This window comes from Chiloscyllium punctatum, chromosome 17 (assembly GCF_047496795.1).
Source record: "Chiloscyllium punctatum isolate Juve2018m chromosome 17, sChiPun1.3, whole genome shotgun sequence".
Classification (NCBI taxonomy): Eukaryota; Metazoa; Chordata; class Chondrichthyes; order Orectolobiformes; family Hemiscylliidae; genus Chiloscyllium; species Chiloscyllium punctatum.
In genome coordinates, this window is record NC_092755.1 from 90,582,208 (window position 1) to 90,602,853 (window position 20,646).

The window sequence follows — 20,646 nt, forward strand, 5'->3', positions numbered from 1 at the left end:
GGTGGCAGGCAAGGACAGATTGTGGTCCTAAAACATTAACTCCGTGTTCCAATCCCAAGATGCTTCCTAACCGGCTGAACATTGATATTTTCTATTGTTCTTTTTTCACTGTCGCTTCCTTGGTTCAATTGCCAGCCGACTCGTGAGTGAGCTGCTCAGTGCAGCGTGTATCACTAGGGTAAGCGACTGCGGAATCTGGTTCCACAAGGAACGAATGTGAACAGTTCTCCCAATCACCCCCTTCTTTCACTTGCACAGGGTGGGAGATGATTGTCCACATGGTTTCAAAGTGGTGAAGCAGCAAAGTGTTTAAGTGATTGAGAAGTAAGGATAAGAACCGAGGCATCTTCTGTTTTGCAGGCTGGATCCTAATTGACCGCTGCGGGAAGCACTTTGGCGCAGTTCTGAACTACCTGCGTGATGGTGCTGTGCCCCTGCCAGAGACTAACCGTGAAATTGAGGAGTTGCTAGCTGAAGCGAAGTACTACTTGGTGCAGGGGCTGGTGGAGGAGTGTCAAGCTGCTCTTCAGGTAAAACCGTCATCACGGTGCACACCATGTTCAGCCGATTCGATCTCCAGTCCTCCAGTCTTCCTATTAGATCAGCTAGTCTCCTCAAAGCTGAAGGAGCTTGGTCCAGTAAGTAAGGAGAACCATTTCCAATAGCAGTCTCAGGGTGAGGTTAGGAACTTGAGCAATGATCTACTTGAAATCTCTTAAATTAAAGAGGGATTAAAGAGAATAAGCCATCTCCTCTGAGGATCACCAGAACAGGTATCAAATCTTAAAATTAAAGCTGGATCATTCAGCAGTGACTGATCAAGTTTATTAGAAAAGCAACAAGAGTCATGGAGCAACAATGTGGTGAATGGAGATGAACTACTGATCAACTATGACGTGGAAATTATGGTAAACCGTACTAAGTAGATTGGGAAGTTGACAAAATTTGAAGTTGTGTTGGTTTGCAACTAATGAAAATTAATACTACACAAACCTGAATATTGCTGACAAGAGAAACAGTTTGCCAAGGCCTTTCATTTTGCACTCATAAGGGCAAATGCAAGAATAGCAAATTTCAAACAATGGCAATAATTGATACAACAAAAAATGGTGCTGATTGTTTGGTAATTTGACTCCAATTGGCTGATATGTTATCATAGAAAATGCAACGACAAACAATATGCTTCAGACTATTGGTAAATTGATGTGATTGTTTGAAAGGTGGTATTCTTGTGTTTGTCCAGATGAAAGCAAGGTGGAAAACTTCACATGCCTCCCTCTCTCTCTATCTCTTCAGCTGCATTCAAATTCCAGACTACTAAGGTGCAGTGCAAGCTGCAGAAACCTAGGCAAAAAGAGAGGTGGCCATTTAGCCCCGTTATCGTGCAACAAATTTCCTTTACATTTCTGAATCTAAATTCCTTACGTAATGGGACACACCATTCAGTATGTCACCTCAGCCAGTACTATTCCCTAACTATTGCCCAGTATTTTAGCTAATTCCTTATCCAACTTCACATTTTAGCGAAGACAGCCACTGCCATGAGTTTCTGCAGCAGGATTCACTCCACATTCCCTGAATGTTTCTGGGAATTGTTACGACACGGTGGTGAACGCCTCTGTTAATTAAACCAAACACCCAGAAAAGCTCCTCTCTCCTCATAATCTGTTAAAATATGAGTGATGAGAACTCCCAACTTCCACTATTTAAAGAAAATAATATCAATTTATCCTTTAACTCTAAAGGTGAACATTAAACAATAACCATTCACAACTCGTAAGCCCCCCTTTCTCTTAACTGCTTATTGTCTGCCTCCAAGTCTATAACAATATACTGCTCCAATAAAACACTTCTTAAAATTACATCAACTTAATTTCAATTACAATAGTTGTCGTATTCGGTGTCTTTCTGCTTCCAGCTGAAGATCTCCCTGGGTCATCGTCTTTTTACTGTAAAGATGTTTCATGTGAAAATGTACCTTTTGATAGAGAATTTCAAATGGCAGTTGCTCACTCAATGGCAGTTACTCTGTCTGACATTCAAACTGCCAGCCCTTTTCATACGTCTTACATCGAATTGTCTCTGGTTCGATGTTGGTAAAAACAATAAATTCAAACTTGATTGGGTTTTAGTATCCTAGGGCATAATTTAAACTGGTTAAATTTGAATTGTTGTCAAAACAGCAATCAACTCGGGTATTTATTTCATAGCCAAATGTTACACATTTTCAATTTTCCAGTACACTCTGAGACTGCAAGTTAGTCCTGTGCCTGGCGCTTGTAAGCTCTCAGTGCAAAACAGCATTCATTATCTATTAAAGGTGCAGTATATGCCTTCAACTTCATAACAGACTCTATGCGCACTATATTGCACAGCAATGCTACTGACTGTGTAACTAGGGGATTTTCAGGAATTGAAGGCAGTGCTGCACAGTTCAGCAAGATTGATCTCCGAAGAGAAGCTGTGGCCTATAATGTGATAAGCAAGGGCTTCTCAGACACAGAAAGGGAAGCTTCAGAGGGGACCTGATAGAAATATGTACGGCAAAGGAACCAAATGAAAATAAACTAAACTTTTGGTAATGTCTGGGCACGAGGACCACAGAATACTGATGCAGGATCAGGAGAAAGAATTTCTTTACACCAATAAGAACTGGGTGAAGTTGCCAGGAACAGTGATTAGAATCTCTCAATGGAATCAGGGTGCCTCAGCCCATTATATCTGCTCCAGCTCTTTTACCAGCATGTCCAATTTCTGCAATTCAGCCTGCCATTCCCCCACAGCCCTGCAAACATTCCCTTGTAAGATATAATCTAGTTCCCTTTTGGACATTACTTCGGAATCTGCTTCCACCATCCTTTTCGGCAGTGCATACCCAAACCATGCCAACAGGCTGCACTAAGAAATTTGCCTCATACCCCATCTTGTTCTTTTACCAATTATCTTTAATTCAAGACATTACAACTCAGGTTTGTTCTCCATAACGTAGCCCCTTAAGCATTCGATATTCCAGTGAATTGGATTTTGTATTCTTGGACAAAGAAATGGGCAGAATATCCTACTTAGAGGAGTTCAGATATTTAGAGGAGAAACAGATAATCTTGCAACAGTAGTGAATCCAGTAGTCAGTGTATCCAGATGTTGTAGGCCAGCAGTCAATGAATCATTATATTGATGCAGCATTTCTCAAACAAAGAATCACCCTGAGGCACCTTCCCACAGATACAAAAGGAAGACTGATGCCAGACTACAAAGTACAAGGTGACCAGAATCTTGATGCTTTGCTTTGATTAGCTTCATCTCACCAAAGTACTTCACACACAATTGCATTTGATTGCTGCATCGTTGCATAATTTTGATCTTAAAAAAATGCTCTGTTTGCTACGATTTTTTTTCAGTTCTTGAAGATATTTTCAGTTCTTGCAATTTTCTGAGGTATCTGTTTATTTTGCAGCAGAAAGAAACTTATGAACCTTTCTGTAAAGTTCCTGTGATCACATCCAACAAAGAGGAGCAGCGATTGATAGCAACTTCTAACAAGGTTAGAGCAATCGGCAAGCTTGCCATTGGGAGCTTATCACTGAAAATGCTTCGTCTCTTTGAAAGGTCAAGGTTAGGCATGTAAGGCCTGTTTTGCTGTTCTCTCTATCCAATGCTAATATTAAGTCATGCCTGGACAATGAGACAAAAAAGCTCAATTCCATGCAGACTGGATTGCCGATGTGCTAAAGCCAAACTTGTCCTTTAACCCTATGTAAGATGCTTCCCCTTCCACCCCGATCACAGGAATGGAATTACTAATATGAGCCAGTCACTGGCATACTGTGTGGTATTTCCCCACACTTTCTGGGGTGGGATGAAATACTTGTCTGAATGGATTCAGCTCCAACCACACTCAGAAACTCAACAGCTTCATGGACAAAGTAGCCCACCTAATGGCAATCCATTTGTTCCCTTTAAAACCGACACTGAGTAGCACTGTACCATGCACTGCAGTAACTCCCTAAGGCTCCTGTGACACCACTTTCTGAACCCACACCCTCTACCACTTGGAATGCCATGGACAGAAAATATCTACAAGTTCCCTTTCAAGCCATCCACTTGGAAAGATATCACTGTTCCTTCAATGTGGCTGGGTGAAAATACTGGAACTCCCTCACCCGAGTGGACAGGGTTGTTAAGAAAGCATATGGTGTTTTGGCTTTCATTAACAGGGGTATTGAGTTTAAGAGTCGTGAGATCTTGTTGCAGCTCTATAAAACTTTGGTTAGACCGCACTTGGAATACTGCATCCAGTTCTGATCGTCCTATTTTAATAAAGATGTGGATGCTTTGGAGCGGGTTCAGAGGAGGTTTACCAGGATGCTGCCTGGACTGGAGGGTTTATCTTATAAGGAGAGGTTGACTGAGCTCAGACTTTTTTCATTGGAGAAAAGGAGGAGAAGAGGGGACCCAATTGAGGTATACAAGGTAATGAGAGGCATAGATAGAGTTGATAGCCAGAGACTATTTCCCAGGGCAGAAATGACTAACACGAGGGGTCATAGTTTTAAGCTGGTTGGAGGAAAGTAGAGAGGGGATGTCAGAGGCGGGTTCTTTACACAGAGAGTTGTGAGAACATGGAATGCGTTGCCAGCAGCAGTTGTGGAGGCAGGGTCATTGGGGACATTTAAGAGACTCCTCGACATACATATATGGTCACAGAAATTTGAGGGTGCATACATGAGGATCAGTGTTCGGCACAACATTGTGGGCTGAAGGGCCTGTTCTGTGCTGTACTGTTCTATGTTCTATAACACTGGGAGCCCCTCCACCCCAAAGATAGCAGCTCAGGAATGTAGCCCTCCATCACTAACTTGAAGGAGAGGACAATAAATACTGTAGGCAGCAACCCTATATTCCATTAACAAATAAAAAATACTTCCTTGAGTTAGATTCAGACTGCGCATGTTTATTTCCTGTTGACTCCATCCCGCCACCAGGGAGAGATTGTTTTGATCTAATCAGTGTGACTAGTTTGAAACCGTGTAGCAGATGAACAAGGCTATGTTCTTATTGACTAGTTGTCATTCATGTCTTGAAGTCATATCTACTACAAATATTCTTTTCTGTTTGTAGCCTGCAGTTAAGCTGTTGTACAACAGAAGCAACAACAAATACTCATACACCAGGTAAGCAAAGACCATCTGATCAGTGCCACATTACTAACAGAATTTTAAAATACAAAACTCTTATGACAGCCAAGTGTCTGATACATGAAGCTGTAGATTAAAAGATCCCAGTGCTGTGTGTGTGTGTGTGTGTGTGTGTGTGTGTGTGTCTCACATTAGTGTGGGTGATGTACTTGGTTTTAATAACCTGTAAATAAGGAGTGCGAACTGTCAGCTTTGGCTCACCTTCCTGGATTATTATCCAGTCACTGAACAAGGCGCACAACCAAGCAGGGGTGCAGAATTTATGAAGAAACTATAAAGTAAAACATCCAAAGGCTTCAAAATTTGATATCAGACCAGCTAAGGCAGCATTGGAGCAGGTGATTGAAAGCCTGGTCAAAGAGGTAGGACTTTGAGAAGCATCTTCATTGGAGGAGTGTGAGGTAGAGAAATGCAGATGTTTAGAGCCAGCAGTTTCAAGGTCATGGTGCACAGGCAGGATGGGGTATGGATTGCCAGTGATACAGCCCTGGAAAACAAGGTGTGCATCAGATTAGAATTAGAGAAGTGGGGATGCAGGGCTGACACCATTGGGACCTGCTCTGAAGGATGAGGGTTCCAGAGGGCTTGTCCCTCGGTGACTATTGACCAAGTCTAAAGCAGTGTCTCAGCAGGAATCGATGCCTTTTTGAGAACAGGAGTAGTGGGTCAGGTAGAGCAGCACCCAGTGGACTGTATTGTGATGCTGTTCTGCACTTATGGTTTTTCTGCTAATCCTGGACACTGTTTCCTGAACAGAATGAGGGAGTATTGGAGAACCAGTTACTCCTTCACACACCTTCAGTGAACCAGCTCCGTGAGAACAAGTCATCTAGCTGGGAAGTATATATTCTGTAGGCAGGAACAGAGTCCATACAACAATAATGCAAACATCTACTGTGATGTAAATAGCAATAGACACCTACAGCACAAAAAAGGCCCTTTAGCCCATTTTATCCATCGCAGTCAAAAACAACTACCTATGAATTTTAATGGCATTTTCCAACACTTGGCCCATAGCTTTGTATGCGTTAGCATTCCAAACATACATTTAAATACTCCTTCAATGTTATGAGGGTTTCTGCCTTTCCTACCATTACAGACAGAGTTCCAGATTCCCACCGCCCCCATGAAAAGATTTATTTCTAACATTTCCTGTAAATATCAGAGGAGGAAGTGCTGAATGTCTGGAAATGCATAAAGGTGAATAAATCCCCAGGATCTGCACAGGTGTACCTTAGAACTCTGTGGGAAGCTAGGGAAGTGATTGCTGGGCCTCTTGCTGAGATATTTGGATCATCGATAGTCACAGGTGAAGTGCTGCAAGATTGGAGGTTGGCAAACGTGGTGCCACTGTTTAAGAAAAGTGGTAAGGACAAGCCAAGGAACTATAGACTAGTGAGCCTGACGTGGGCAAGTTGTTGGAGGGAATCCTGAGGGACAGGATGTGCATGTATTTGGAAAGGCGAGGACTCATTAGGGATAATGCACATGGCTTTGTGCGTGGGAAATCATGTCTCTCAAACTTGATTGAGTTTTTTGAGGAAGTAACAAAGAAGATTGATGAGGGCAGAGCAGTAGATGTGATCTATATGGACTTCAGTAAGGCGTTCGACAAGGTTCCCCATGGGAGACTGATTAGCAAGGTTAGATCTCATGGAATATAGGGAGAACTAGCCATTTGGATACAGAACTGGCTCAAAGGTAGAAGACACAGGGTGGAGGTGGAGGGTTGTTTTTAGACTGGTGGCCTGTGACCAGTGGAGTGCCACAAGGATCGGTGCTGGGTCCTCTACTTTTTGTCATTTACATAAATGATTTGGATGCGAGCATAAGAGGTACAGTTGGTAAGTTTGCAGATGACACCAAAATTGGAGGTGTAGTGGATAGTGAAGAGGGTTACCTCAGATTACAACAGGCTCTTGACCAGATGGGCCAATGCGTTGAGAAGTGGCAATGGAGTTTAATTCAGATAAATGCGAGGTGCTGCATTTTGGGAAAGCAAATCTTAGCAGGATTTATACACTTAATGGTAAGATCCTAGGGAGTGTTGCTGAACAAAGAGACCTTGGAGTGCAGCTTCATAGCTATCCAGTCGCAGGTAGATGAGATAGTGAAGAAGGTGTTTGGTATGCTTTCCTTTATTGGTCAGAGTATTGAGTACAGGAGTTAGGAGGTCATGTTGCGACTGTACAGGACATTGGTTAGGCCACTGTTGGAATATTGCGTGCAATTCTGGTCACCTTTCTATCGGAAAGATGTTGTGAAACTTGAAAGGGTTCAGAAAAGATTTACAAGGATGTTGCCAGAGTTAGAGGATTTGAGCTATAGGGTGAGGTTGAATAGGCTGGGGCTGTTTTCCCTGGAGTGTCGGAGGCTAACCTTTAGAGGTTCACAAACCTCATAAGGACGTGCACCCTGGTTCATGGCATGGAGGGGCATGGATGGGGTAAATAGACAAAGTCTTTTCCCTGGTGTGGGGGAGTTCAGAACTAGAGGGCATGGGTTTAGGGTGAGAGGGGAAACATATAAAAGAAACCTATGGGGCAACTCTTTCACGCAGAGGGTGGTACGTGTATGGGATGAGCTGCCAGAGGAAGTGGTGGAGGCTGGTACAATTGCAACATTTAAAAGGCATCTGGATGGGTATATGAATAGGAAGGGCTTGGAGGGATATGGGCCAGGTACTGGCAGGTGGGACTAGATTGGGTTGGGATACCTGGTCTGCATGGATGGATTGTACCACAGGGTCTGTTTCCATGCTGTACATCTCTATGACTCTAGACCTCTCACCCCCTCCCTTAAATCCATGCCCCATCCACCATGCCTTGTCATTGATTCCTCCACCAAGGGGAAAAAGTTCCTTCCTGTCTAGCCCTGTCCATGTCCATTGTCATATTATACATCTCCATCGTGTTTCCCCCCCGCCCCTCATCTCCTTTTAAGGAAAATAATTCCAGTCAGTCCAATCTCTGTTTATAACTGAGACTCTCTAGCCCAGGCAACACCCCAGTAAATCTCCTCTGCACCCTCTCCAGTGCCATTACTTCCCTCCTATAATGTGGATTCCAGAACTGCACACACAACTTTAACCAACAATGGTACAATTCCAGCATTATCCTCCTGCTCTTAAACTATGATTGCCCAGTAAGTGCAGTATGCCGTATATCTTTGTAACCAATGTATCCACCTGTCCTGATCCCTTGAGCACACCAAGGCCCCCATGATCCTCTGTGCTTCCCAGGGTCCTACTGTTCATCATGTACTCCCTTGCTATGAGATCACAGGAGACAGAATTCTTCCATCTCAGCTTCAGTATTGAGCTACAATTCATTGAAGTAACATCCTTGATGTAATTCAATGGCCTCAGCATTTCACAATAGCATTTATCAAACAAAATTTAACACCAAGTTACACAAGTTATTAGGACACATTGTCAAAAATAAAAAATCAAAAGGTTTTAGGGAGCCTCCTTAAGTTGGAAATGGAGGCAGAGAGATTTGAGAAACTAATTGGCGAATTTGGAATCTTAACCTGTAAGCATTTATCTAACACCTTTCATAAGCTGTGACTGTCCCAAAGGCTTGAAATTCAGATGCGATTTAATATTTGTAGGAATTGAGGCGTTGTTATTGGGCTGGGACCTTTATATCAATTGGTGAAAGCCAGGATTCAGATAGATTGGCCAATCTGTTTCAAATTACCGTGCATTTAGTTGAAGTTGTCTCTTATACTTTCAGCAACTCGGATGACAATATGCTGAAGAACATTGAGCTGTTTGACAAGTTGTCGCTGCGTTTTAATGGGAGAGTGCTCTTCATAAAGGATGTCCTTGGCGATGAAATTTGCTGCTGGTCCTTCTATGGGCAGGGCCGGAAGATTGCTGAGGTCTGCTGTACCTCCATTGTGTACGCAACAGAGAAGAAACAGACCAAGGTGGGTTTTAACTTGCAGGGTGATCCATCTTAGAGAGCCGCATCATATTTGTGACCAGGGTGCACATTCTTATGAAACTGGCAATAAAAACACACCTTTTACAACCATCAGACCTCTCCAGGTGCTTTACAGACAGTGCAGTCCCTGACAACAATCAACACCGGTATAATGTTGGAACCACAGCAACCAACTTACACATATTAGGCTTCTGCTTGCAGCGATATGATAATGACCAGACTTATTTGCAATGTTAATTAACAGATAAATCTTGGCCAGAGCACCCAAAATACCTCGCCAACTTTTACTTGAAGTCATGCCATGGGATGTCTCAAATCCATCTAAGCAGGCATATAGTTCATTCAAACTTTATCTTAAAGATGGCATCTTCATAAACGTAGCACACCCCCTACTCCCCCCCACCCCTCCCCGAAAACTGGCCTTGATTTTGTTGCTGTATTCCTGGAACGGGCCTTGATCCCCTAACCTTCTGACTCCAATGACTATGCTGAGTCCCAACTGGCATTAAATAAATAGAATAAAGTCAGCAAGTACAGGTGAAACATAGGTCTAGAAGCATCTCATTTTTAATTCATGCATTGGATATAGGTATTGCTGGCTGGATCAGCATTTGTTGCTCATTCCTACCTCCCCTTGAGAAGGTGGGGGTAAGCTCCCTTCTTAAACCACGGTAACTGTGGAGAGAGTCAGCAGCAGGGTTCATGTTTTGAGTTCCAGTGTGATTTGAGAACAAGTTTTTCACACAGAGGGTGGTTTGCATATGAAATGAATTTCCTGATGAAGAGGTGGACGCCCGTACAGTTACAACATTTAGAAGATGAATAGGGACAGTTTGGAGCAATATGGGCCAGGAGCAGGCCGGTGGGAATAGTTTAGTTTGGGTTATGGTCAGCATGGACTGGTTGGAACGAAGGGTCTGTTTCCGTGCTGTATGACACTTTTTTTCCAGAACTGTAAACAATGGACCTATACTGCTCTTGGTTAACTGATCTATAATGAAACTATATTATTGTTTTTCTCTATTTTAATTTGAGTAATTTCAGTATGTTGAAGAGCAATATTCCATCAACCATTCAGGGTGAACAAGGTCATTGCTGTTCTCAGTGGTAAAAACAGTATGGTGTAATGGCCAGGAATAAATAAGAATTTGTATTGCTCGTACTGTCTATCAGAACTGCAGATCACTTCTCAGTGGCTGCAGCCCTTTCTGAAGTGCAGTTTCTGTTGTACAGATTCAGAGAGAGTAAAGCAGCAAGCTTAGCCAGCTCCACATTCAGTGATATTGATGGAGGGACAACCATTGGTCTGAAACAGGAGAAACATCCCCTTTTCTTCCACCAGTTTACAGGGTGATTTTTAATCCAGTTGAGGGGGAAAGTAGGATGTTGACTTGTCGCCGTCAAAATTTCTGACAGTGCAGCACTTGGCAGTATGGCTTTGAGGATGAGTGAGCTGAGATTGAGGTACTCCGATGGGGCTCCCGTCCATGGCCAGAGCCGAGCTGGCTAGTGCTGCTTCTGACTAAGGCACAGCCATGCTCTGCACAGACTGTTGTTCATTGTTATCACCCACTTTGTCAGCAATAGAATGAGACTAGCTTTTTGTGTTCTTAAAGCAGGATGTCATTAAATAGTCATTATGACTTTGGATATTTTGTGAAGTAGAGAGTAGTGGTATAGTTACAAGGAACCGATCTCATTAAACGTGGGGTCACACAAAGTGCAGCAATAAACCTTGAATGGATCTATCATCTGAACACTGAGATTCCAGAATATCTTCCAATTACTCAGGTGTGTCATTGTCTCATGATAGCAACTGAACTGAAGGATTTCATTAAGTCTATGTTTAAATCTTCAATAGAAAATAATATCTCTGTATATGGTTAATGGCTGCTGTTGTTAAAAATGCTTGCTGATTTTTTAAACTACTGTTTAAATATAGTTACCTCAGGATGACTGGGGGGGTGGTGCAGCACAGTTTCAGGTGGACAGACAGAATTCATTGATTTGTACATTCCATTCCTAAATGATGAAGGTATCTGTCATCTCCCCAGCATGTTTGGTACCCATGTTCCTATTTGAAACTCCCTGTCACACTCTTACTGTCCTTGCTGGTCTTGATTATCTCTCTCACACACAGGCCCTTCTCTCACCTCCCTCTGCAGTCTTCTCTGAGGATGAACGCTTCATTCTTTCTTCTGTGGTCTGCTGCACCTCCATCCACACCACCACTGCTGCTACCAGAACTGTGTCCCACACTGAAAAATCTCCACAAGCTCTGTGGTTTGCTACCTGTTCCACCATCATCGTCACCACCTCAGTAACCTTCATAAAGTTCTCCACTTCCTGTTCAGTGTCCATTGTGAACCATTGTAATTCAGTATGATACTATGTAACATGGAAGAGTCATAGAGATATATGGCATGGAAACGGACTCTTTAGCCTAACTAGTCCACACTGACCAAATATCGTAACTTAATCTAGTCCCATTTGCTAGCACTTGGCCCATAATCCCCTAAACCCTTCCCTATTCATATACCCATCCAGATGCCTTTTAAATGTGTAATTGTACTAGCTTCCACCACTTTCTCTGGCAGCTCATTCCATACATACATGCACTAAGCATGAATCACAGAATTGTGATGATGCAGAAGGAGGGAATTTGACATATTTAGTGAGCATTGGAATGGTATCCATACACCCATGGACAGTAGTAATTCCAGTAGGCAGGCCAGTTAGGGTTGGCTAATAATTACTGCTCCAGCCAGCGACACTGCATCCCATGAATGTTTTTTTAAAACTGCTAATGTAATTTACTACTTGTTCCTCCTCTTCTCCCTGCCACTCCCGCAATACACTAACCTTCAATTCTGTGTAACTAATGTGACCCATGATCGAGGCTGGTTCATAATCTTAGCCCCTCAGCTTCTGCCTGTGCTTTGTGGGAATCAGTTGCTGGGAACGTGCATCTGAGGAGGGTTCCTCCAGGTGCTGTACAAAGGGGCTGAGCTACAAAGGAAATTCCATGAGACTTCCTGTCCTATCATGGTGTTACACTCTCTTGTACCTTCAATTGACTGTGCTACTTCACAATTACATTATACTAATTCATTATTAAAGCTCTGTAGCCTGAAACGTTATTGGGAGTTCTATTGGCAGGTGACCAATTCTTGTACAATCAATACCTTTTAAGTTGTTTCATTGTAAAATCCTGTTCAGCATGATAACACGTCCCATTAATCAGTGACCCATTCAGTAAATGAGAGATCCAGACAGCTCATGTACTGGGGTAGGTAGCAAGATCCCTTGAAGTAAACAGTCTACTTTTGACTGCACCCTCTTATTGTACAGGAAGCTCAGTTCACTGTAGTTGTGCTGCACTGGAAAAGTGATGTAGCCAGAAAGTGCTGGAACTGCACAGCAACTCGCTTAACACCTGAAGGCAGAAGCTCAGAGATGGCCCTTCAGAGTTCCCAGGGAAATGTCTGACCAAGACATCAGCTCGCCTTCCTGTTTGACCCCCCATGTTTTCTATTCTATTTCACATTTACTGTACTGCATTTGTCCTTTTTTATATTGAAGTGCGGTAAGTATGAAAGTGATATGAAACTGTCGACATGTTCAGAGGAAATCCTATGGGACTGTTAGCAGAAAAGCCGGAGAGTGCCCCTGGTTAATGTTTGTCCTTCATCCAGACTTGCAAACAGATTATCTGGCCATTATCTCAGAGCTGACGTTATTGTGTGCACTTTGGTGATTACTACATTACAGCAGTGACCACGCTACATAGTAACTTGATTTGCTGTGAAACATCTTGGGACATGAGGAACTCATGCCAAGCTCTGTATAAATATAAAGTCTAATGTTTGTTTGTTATTCATTTTAAGGTCCCAGTTATCAGGGCCTCCACAGTGTATACCACAGTGCTCCTTATGAGCTAAGCAATAGAAGATTCATTTGGGGTCTGCTGAGGCGCAGTGTTAATGTCCCTACCTCTGAGCTAGAAAACCTGGGTTCACATCTCAGCTGTTCCAGAGCTGTGTCATAACATGTCTGCACAGGTTGATTAAAAGAATAGAAGATTCATGCACAGGATTTCACTAAGACAGGCATCACCCTGATAGTGAAGGAATGTTTGCTCGTTATTGGGTGAAGAAAATGAATTGAGACACTGCTGTTGAGTTGCTAGAATTCGCTGCTGTTGAGGTGTGTGTGTGTGCGCGCATGTGGATTGACGACCTGTCCCTTCCACAGGTTGAGTTCCCTGAAGCTCGAATCTATGAAGAGACCCTGAATATTTTACTGTACGAGACTCAGGATGGGCGTGGGCCGGATAACGCACTGTTAGAAGCGACTGGAGGAGCGGCAGGTCGGTCTCATCACCTCGAGGAAGAGGAAGAGCGGGATAGGATTGAACGGGTTCGGAGGATTCACATCAAGCGGCCAGATGACCGATCACACCTCCATCAGTGAGAGGAACCGCTCGGCGTCTGTCTGTCTGTCTGTCCATAGGTCCTACTCTTTTGAACCCTTTTCTCCTTACTTTCCCCGGAGAAAGTGATAGAGAAGAGACAATTTTATCACAAAATGAGGTTCCTATAACGTTTTAGAATAGTGAATAGATTAACGTCAATCGGTAAAACTCCGCCAGGCTGAAGAACTCATGATGTGCAATACGTGGAGTGCTAAAGAATGGACACGCTGCACAATGTAGCCTGGGTATCCCGATTACACGGTTAGACTCTAGCCTTACACAGTGCTGTAATTATTGAAGAGGCAATGCACTTCTTAAATTGTACAGAATGTGTTCAACTATTACTCTTCACAGAAAATATAACTGAACAGTTAATTTATTTTCATTGTTTTTCCAAAAGTAACTCTTCCAATCTAGTGGAGCAGTGATCACAATTGACTGAAAATTGTGGAGAGACACAGCAGGTTCATCTGAAAGGAAGGAGTACTGTTCGCTGTGTGCTGAACAGTATCCTGATACCTGTCCTTCAGAAAGATGCTGGCCCTGTTGTGTCTTTCCACCTTTGGGCACTGTTCCTTCATAAAAATAGCTTTTCTTTTTTATTGATAAATTACAGATATCACTAAGCAATGTTTAATTTCCTTCCGTCCTATCAAAGCAGAATTAGGATTTTTTTTCATGGAGTAGACTGGCCTTTTGTGTTTTATACACTGACATGGTAATTTTTAATGAGGAGACCCTTCTCACAGTTCTTGCATTTCCTTGCATCCCAGAGAGCTGTAATCAGTTGCTCTTCTTGCTAAGGTATAGATGAAACTATAATTGATGTTTCTCGGTTCGTTGAAGATCAACGAAGAGGACTTTTTAAAAAATATTCTACCCAAAGCCCACTCACAATTGACTTGTAGCACTCAACTCCCTTCCCACCGTTTCTCTCTGGCCTGTTCCAGTTTCAGCTTGTTGTCATGTGTTATGTCAGTTTGACTCCTGAGCTGCCACTTGGTCATTATTAGGCAGGTATTTCTTGAGGTGTTTTTTAAACAGCAGTGGTTGATGGAAGAGCTGATTATTATCACGTGCAGAACGCGCATGAGCTCAGAATGTACTTGTGCTCTATAGTGTAATCTCTTGGACTGTCTGGATTTGTCTTGACATGAAGAACATGTGACCATCATTCACTGTATGCTGATATCAGGTGGAACAGCAGCTATCTACATCATTTCTACTTTCAAATGTGTGTTAGATTTCTGCCAAGCACACAGTAAGTTTCTCTTCCTGATCAAAACAGATTACAGAACAATGTAACTCTTTAAATGATTATATATTTTGGCTCAAAGTTCAACAGTTGTTTATGGCATTGGCACTTGTATTAAATATTCCCTTCCCTCACTGCCCCCTGCTGCTCCCTACCCCACTTCACCACACTTCCCCCAGACCCTTAAATCTGGTTATTTGCTTAAAGCTAGTGATGCTGCTTTGCATATAGAGTACATCCTGCAATTTGGATGCGATTGGTGTGGAGTTTGGACGTTGGGTCATGTGCTGTGCGGGTATTGCCCACATTGTGCTGCTGTATTAGTGTGGGTGATGCTGTGCCTACTCATGTCAGAGGCATTCTATTTAATCAGCCAGAGGAACTCATCCCGGGGATGATGAATAAGACAGCAATGTTACCTGAGGGCGAACTATTGAGGTATGCACGTTCCTTTCTTGAATCCATACCACATCACTGCTCCCACAGCTCAGTTTGTAAAATGTTAAAGCTTTTGTTTTGTTACTGCTGCCCATGTACCATAATTTACCAGCAAAAGGAAATCGGTTTCAGGCTTGTCATGTTGGCTTTTTAAAGAGCAGTGGAGTTTTACACTTTGACCATTTGGACCATGGGGCAAGAAGAAATTACACAGAAAAACAATAGGTTGTAGATTACCAAATCTGGATTCTGTTGTAAAGAGCCTTTTGAGTTAGGTACAGTGAGGTGATGCCCATTCGTTCACTCATTGATGGTCAGTTAAGGTGATGAATCCAAAGTTTCTCAGGAGCATTAAAAATAAAAGTAGATTCTCGCTGATGCTGGAAGTCTGAAATCAAAACAAAGTGCTGGAAAAACTCGACAGGTCTAGCAGTATCTCTGCAGAGAGAAACAGTTAACATCTCTAGGCCAATATGCCTCCTCTTCAGAGCTCTCACAACCCTTGTTTGTACAAAGTGCGATATCAGGGCAGAGATATGTGCACGTTGGTATGAATTTACCTCATTTTTTAAGAACATTGACCTTTAGAATAAACTTGGTCCACAGTGCAAGTCTGTCAAATCCAGCTGAACAACCTTCAGGTTTACTGTCTGATCTGATTTCTATCTGTCGCACTGTTTGTTGAACATCACATTGTGAGGGGACAAATGAGTTTAAATTCACATGAGGTCTGTAGTTGGTTACAAAGGGATAATGGCCTGTATTGTTATCCAGCAGTGTATTATAAGTTATACTTTTTAATGAAAGCAGTTAGCTCAGTGCTGATTTTTCACCAATTCACTGATTCAGTATTTTGATATGAAATAGAGTTTAGTTTGTAAAATGGAAGTACTTACCAACAATAATCCCTATTCTCCTCAATCACTGGGGCCAGGGATTTTCTGTTACTCGAACACCAGCATTTTAGCTCACTTCTCCTAAGATGCAGAACAGCAACTCTTTGGCAACAAAATGCTAAAAATACAGCAAGTTTAGCTACCTATATGGGACTGTTAATCAGTCTATCCTTCCTCCATTGTTCGTATAGCCACTGTGTTTGTGTCTTCCTTAAAAAAGCCAGGAGTTTTTTCCCAGTTGCTTCAGTCCTAGCCCACTCCTCCTTGAGTCTATAGCATTACGTTCCTAATCAGTGAAAGTAGCACCCATATGTTAGCTTAATTGGGGCTTCTCATTGACCGAAAAACATACCTCATGCCCAGTTTTTATCTGACCTGATAATAGACAGTGTTTTCTATGGACTTAATCGACTTCTGGCTGCCAGTGATTTTAAGATTTAAATGCAACTCCTTGTAATCGCTTTTTTAAGTGCAGGATTATCTTTGTGGGGAATGCTATGAATGTCAACCATGACCACATGCCCAGGTTGACACTTCAGTGTTGGCTTGAGGTAGTGTACTGCCTTCCCTTTTCGTTTCGGGGCCATTAGAAACTGGAATGGAATGCGTCGGCTTAGTAAATATGATCAAATTAATGGAAGTGTCGTATAAATATTGCATCATGGATTTTACTTGAGTTTAAAACTATAGTCAGAATACCCATACCTAAAATGACAATAATTTTACTGCCCATTACTAAAAGAAAATTGGAAAATATTTCCAGATTGTCAGATAACTACTTTTCTTTACCATTTAAATGTTAGGGTTGTGGGAGGACTTGTATAGGTCACTGGTGCTTTGCTGCCTGAATCCTTACAGTGTTTAATTAAATATGTTGCTTCAGAAGGACTGAATTGGGCAGCTCTTAAAAACTATATCTCTGAGAGTGGGGAGAGATTGCAGTATAGCTTCCTGTCTGATTCTCATCTGAAATGCTTCAACTAAACAGATAACGCTGCACCTTTCTGTTATTAAACCCCACTGTGGCAGCTCTTTGCATCTTGATTTGGACTAAACCAAGCCTTTAGAACTAAATTCAAACTGCAATCTGAGAACTGAGATGAAGATCATATGGATCAGTTTGTTGAAGCTTCTCTTTATTTCTATCTGCATAAACCTCTACTGTTAGTTGCCAGTGCAAATGTTCTGAAATATCGCATCCATATTCGAGGGATTGTAATTGATTTTGCTGCCAGTGCCCAGCCAGTGCACCCTTTAACTCTGTCAGGTTTATTCTGGTGCAGGCTTCACTTCAGCTCTTGCAGTTTGCTCCTGATGACTCTCAGTTTGAGTATTTCTGCGAAGCTGTAACTATCTGTAACATCTGATTTTTTAATTTGCAAAGCTGATTAAGAAGACCCTACATTATCAACCACCGCAATCCTACTGACGTTTGTAAATTATTAATTATGTCAAATTTTGGTCACAGCCATGCAATGTTTCAAAGAAAACATGCAGTGCAAGTTATTCAGAAAAATAGTTGCAGCAGCTTAAAAATTTGATGACACACCAGGCCACTGAGTATCAGGGAGGGGATATAGACAGACATTAAACACTGGAAGTGAAGTGCTGGACATTTTGATACAGGCGTCAAGGCCAGGGCGCCAGTTACTTTCAGGGAAAGATGTGGCCTAACTAGCAATCCCTAAAGGGACGCAGTCTCCTAAATCGAGAGCGGGGGGGGGGTCCTGCGTTGAGATTATTGGCAGCAGCCAGTCCTACAGACTGAACATTAGTTTCTTGTTTCTGTTCCACATTGGGACACCCTCATTTCCTCAGTTTGACATCTATTACTGAGTTGCCATCATCATCTCTCACAAACAATCAGTGAATATCACACTGTCCCTGCCTTTGTTCAGGGTGCAGTGCAATGTATAACCCTGGTACCTATGTCATCTATCCCTGAAGAAGTTCTAAGGAAAGTGGTTCATCAGAGATGCTTGAGAGATTTTCAAAAGCTAAAGGCAAGAATCTTCTGCAGATGTTGCCATGATGCAGTATTTTGAAGGATATTAAGCATGCTTATGCACAATTTCTGAGCACATTCTTTGCCTGCCCCCTGGATTCCATTCTTCACTCCAGTTCCAGTGGTATCATTTTGGTTAATGGTTCAATTTTAGCAATCGGATTCTGGTGATTAGTTAAGTTATCACTGTCCTTCAAACGTACTATCTTTTGATCACATCCAAACTGAAGCAGTAACAGTGTTTTATGAACCAAGGATAAAGCTTGTTCAAACATTGTGAAATTAGTCCTGGGTGCAGGGTAATAAATGTAATGAGTTTGGGAAGATCCCTGTGTCTATAATTGGTGGCTGTACTCAGACTACTGAGTGACTGCCTTGAATAGTGAATAGATATACCTCAGTGCAAAGGGCAGTACTCTCCTGAGGCACGTTTCTGATGAACAAAGAGAGCTTCACTGTACATTACACAGTATTGCAGGACTCCTATCGATGTAAGTCTCGAAGCTTGATAGAGCTTTGTTCTACATCTAACTGGTATATCTGATCTGGAACCGTTTGGAGTATGCATTATTACCGAATACTAATATCTCTCCTTGTCATGACCAAAACGTGTGTTAAAAATTACTTGAACACAACTGATTTCAAGGCAGTATCACAGCAATCAGAGGGTAGAATTGCATTTGTAAGCCCAGTCTCACCAGCACAGCTATCTGTAAAGAATTTTCAATCTGTTTTCAATTAATCTGTGTTCGATTAATTGTCTGTTTATTTCTTTTTGTTTAAAATGAGTACCTATTTAATTTGAGCTACATTCACATATTTGAACTGCCTTTGAATCAATGTCATGAAAGCATATACTGTTGTAATCCATCTTTATTTTTATAATATCAGTGCATTGTTGAAAAAAGTCTGTATTTTGTACAGTTGTAAAACTCTGCCACTTTATTTAGCTAAATAAAAGGTAAATAAAGCTTAAACTATATTTATAAAAATCTCTTGCCTGTCTATAAATGAGGATGTGTACATGTTCTGTTTACTCTGCTTGCCTGTTGGTTTGACACGTTCTACTTTCTCTGATATCACTTCCCAATCAATTAAAATAGATTCTGTACTTCCTGCACGATGGGAACGATTTTCTTGTGCTTCAGTTTTTGGAGCTGGAAGCAGCCAGTGTTCTTTATTGCTGTCCAGTGTATTGTATGGAAAATCTCTTCAAAATCATGGTATCCCTTTCAACCTTGAGACTGACATCTGCCCTCAAGTCAAGATCAACAACAAAATGGCATGATTTCCATGGCTGAATGTTATCCACCTCCATCATGGCTGAATTCATCTAGGCATTTGCTACTTTTTATGGTCCCTGAACCTTCCTGCATTAATTTCAACTGCATTCTTTCATGGGATGTCCATGTCCCTGGCTAGGCTAACATTTATCTCCCGTCTCTCTGCCCTCACAAGGTGCTGTGTTTTTTGATTGCTTTGGTCCATTGGGGGCAGGTACAGCACAGTGCTGTCAAGAAATCATTTCCAAGGCTTTGACCCAGCAACAAGATGGTGTGTGGCTTGAAAGGGATTTGCACACTGAACTGTTCTCAAGTATCTTTCCAAGGATTAGAGGTTGCACATTTGAATGATACTGTCAAATGTATGTTGGTGAGTTGCTGCTGAGTACAGTGTAGGAGCTGAGGTGGGCCATTTGGCCTATTGAGTCTGCTGGGTATTCACCTGAGGTCATGGCTGATTTGGTTATCTTTAACTTGCACTTTTCATAACCCTGTATTACCTTACTGATGAGACATCTAACTCAGCCTTGAATATACTTACAACTTCGACTGCTGTCTGCTATAAAGAAATTCACAGATTATCTACCTTCTGAGAGAAGGAACTCCCTAATAGGAGGACTGCAATCAAACTGAGCACCTTTGGCTAAGAAAGGCATAATTGAAAAGCAGGAGATTGTGGATCTGGCAAACAATCAGCTGTTTTTTTTAAAAAAAGCTCAAAATGCCAGAACTACTCAACAGCTCAGGCAGCATCTACGCTGAGAGGAAATGTTCACAGTTACGGCCCATGACCTTTTGTGAGAACTGTGAAAAGTTCAAAATGTAATAGGTTTTAAAGAAATGGATGGGGGAGGGGGAGGAAAAGCAGAAAGGGGAAGATCTATCTTTGGATGGGAAAGGGGAGTGCGCACAGGTTGGTACTACAGGACCAATTAGCGTGAAACAAATACGAAATAGGAAAATGTTCCACAGTCTAAAGGTGTGCAGGTTAAATTACCCATAGTGTCCGGGCATCTGCAGCTTAGGTGGGTTGCCTTGATTAGGTACAGGGTCACAGGGATAGGATAGAGGAGTTGTCCTGGGTGGAAATGCAGACTCGATGGGCTGAATAGCCTTTTTCTGCACTGTAGGGATTCTGTGTTTCTATGTG

General features: G+C 42.2%; 1 protein-coding gene across 3 annotated transcripts in view; it reads left to right on the forward strand.

Annotated features, from left to right (window-relative positions):
• kctd10 (potassium channel tetramerization domain containing 10) overlaps positions 1-19,195 on the forward strand; it is a 33,766-nt gene extending 14,571 nt beyond the window's left edge. For 2 of the 3 annotated variants that reach the window (XM_072587865.1, XM_072587862.1), the window contains exons 3-7: positions 361-530; positions 3,455-3,541; positions 5,119-5,171; positions 8,933-9,128; positions 13,400-19,195. In XM_072587865.1, the coding sequence (XP_072443966.1) occupies positions 361-530; positions 3,455-3,541; positions 5,119-5,171; positions 8,933-9,128; positions 13,400-13,618 (725 nt within the window). In that variant the 3' untranslated portion in view covers positions 13,619-19,195. The remainder of the gene's footprint in view (positions 1-360; positions 531-3,454; positions 3,542-5,118; positions 5,172-8,932; positions 9,129-13,399) is intronic. The other variant, XM_072587864.1, reaches the window with a different exon arrangement.
• The last annotated feature ends 1,451 nt before the right edge of the window (positions 19,196-20,646 follow it).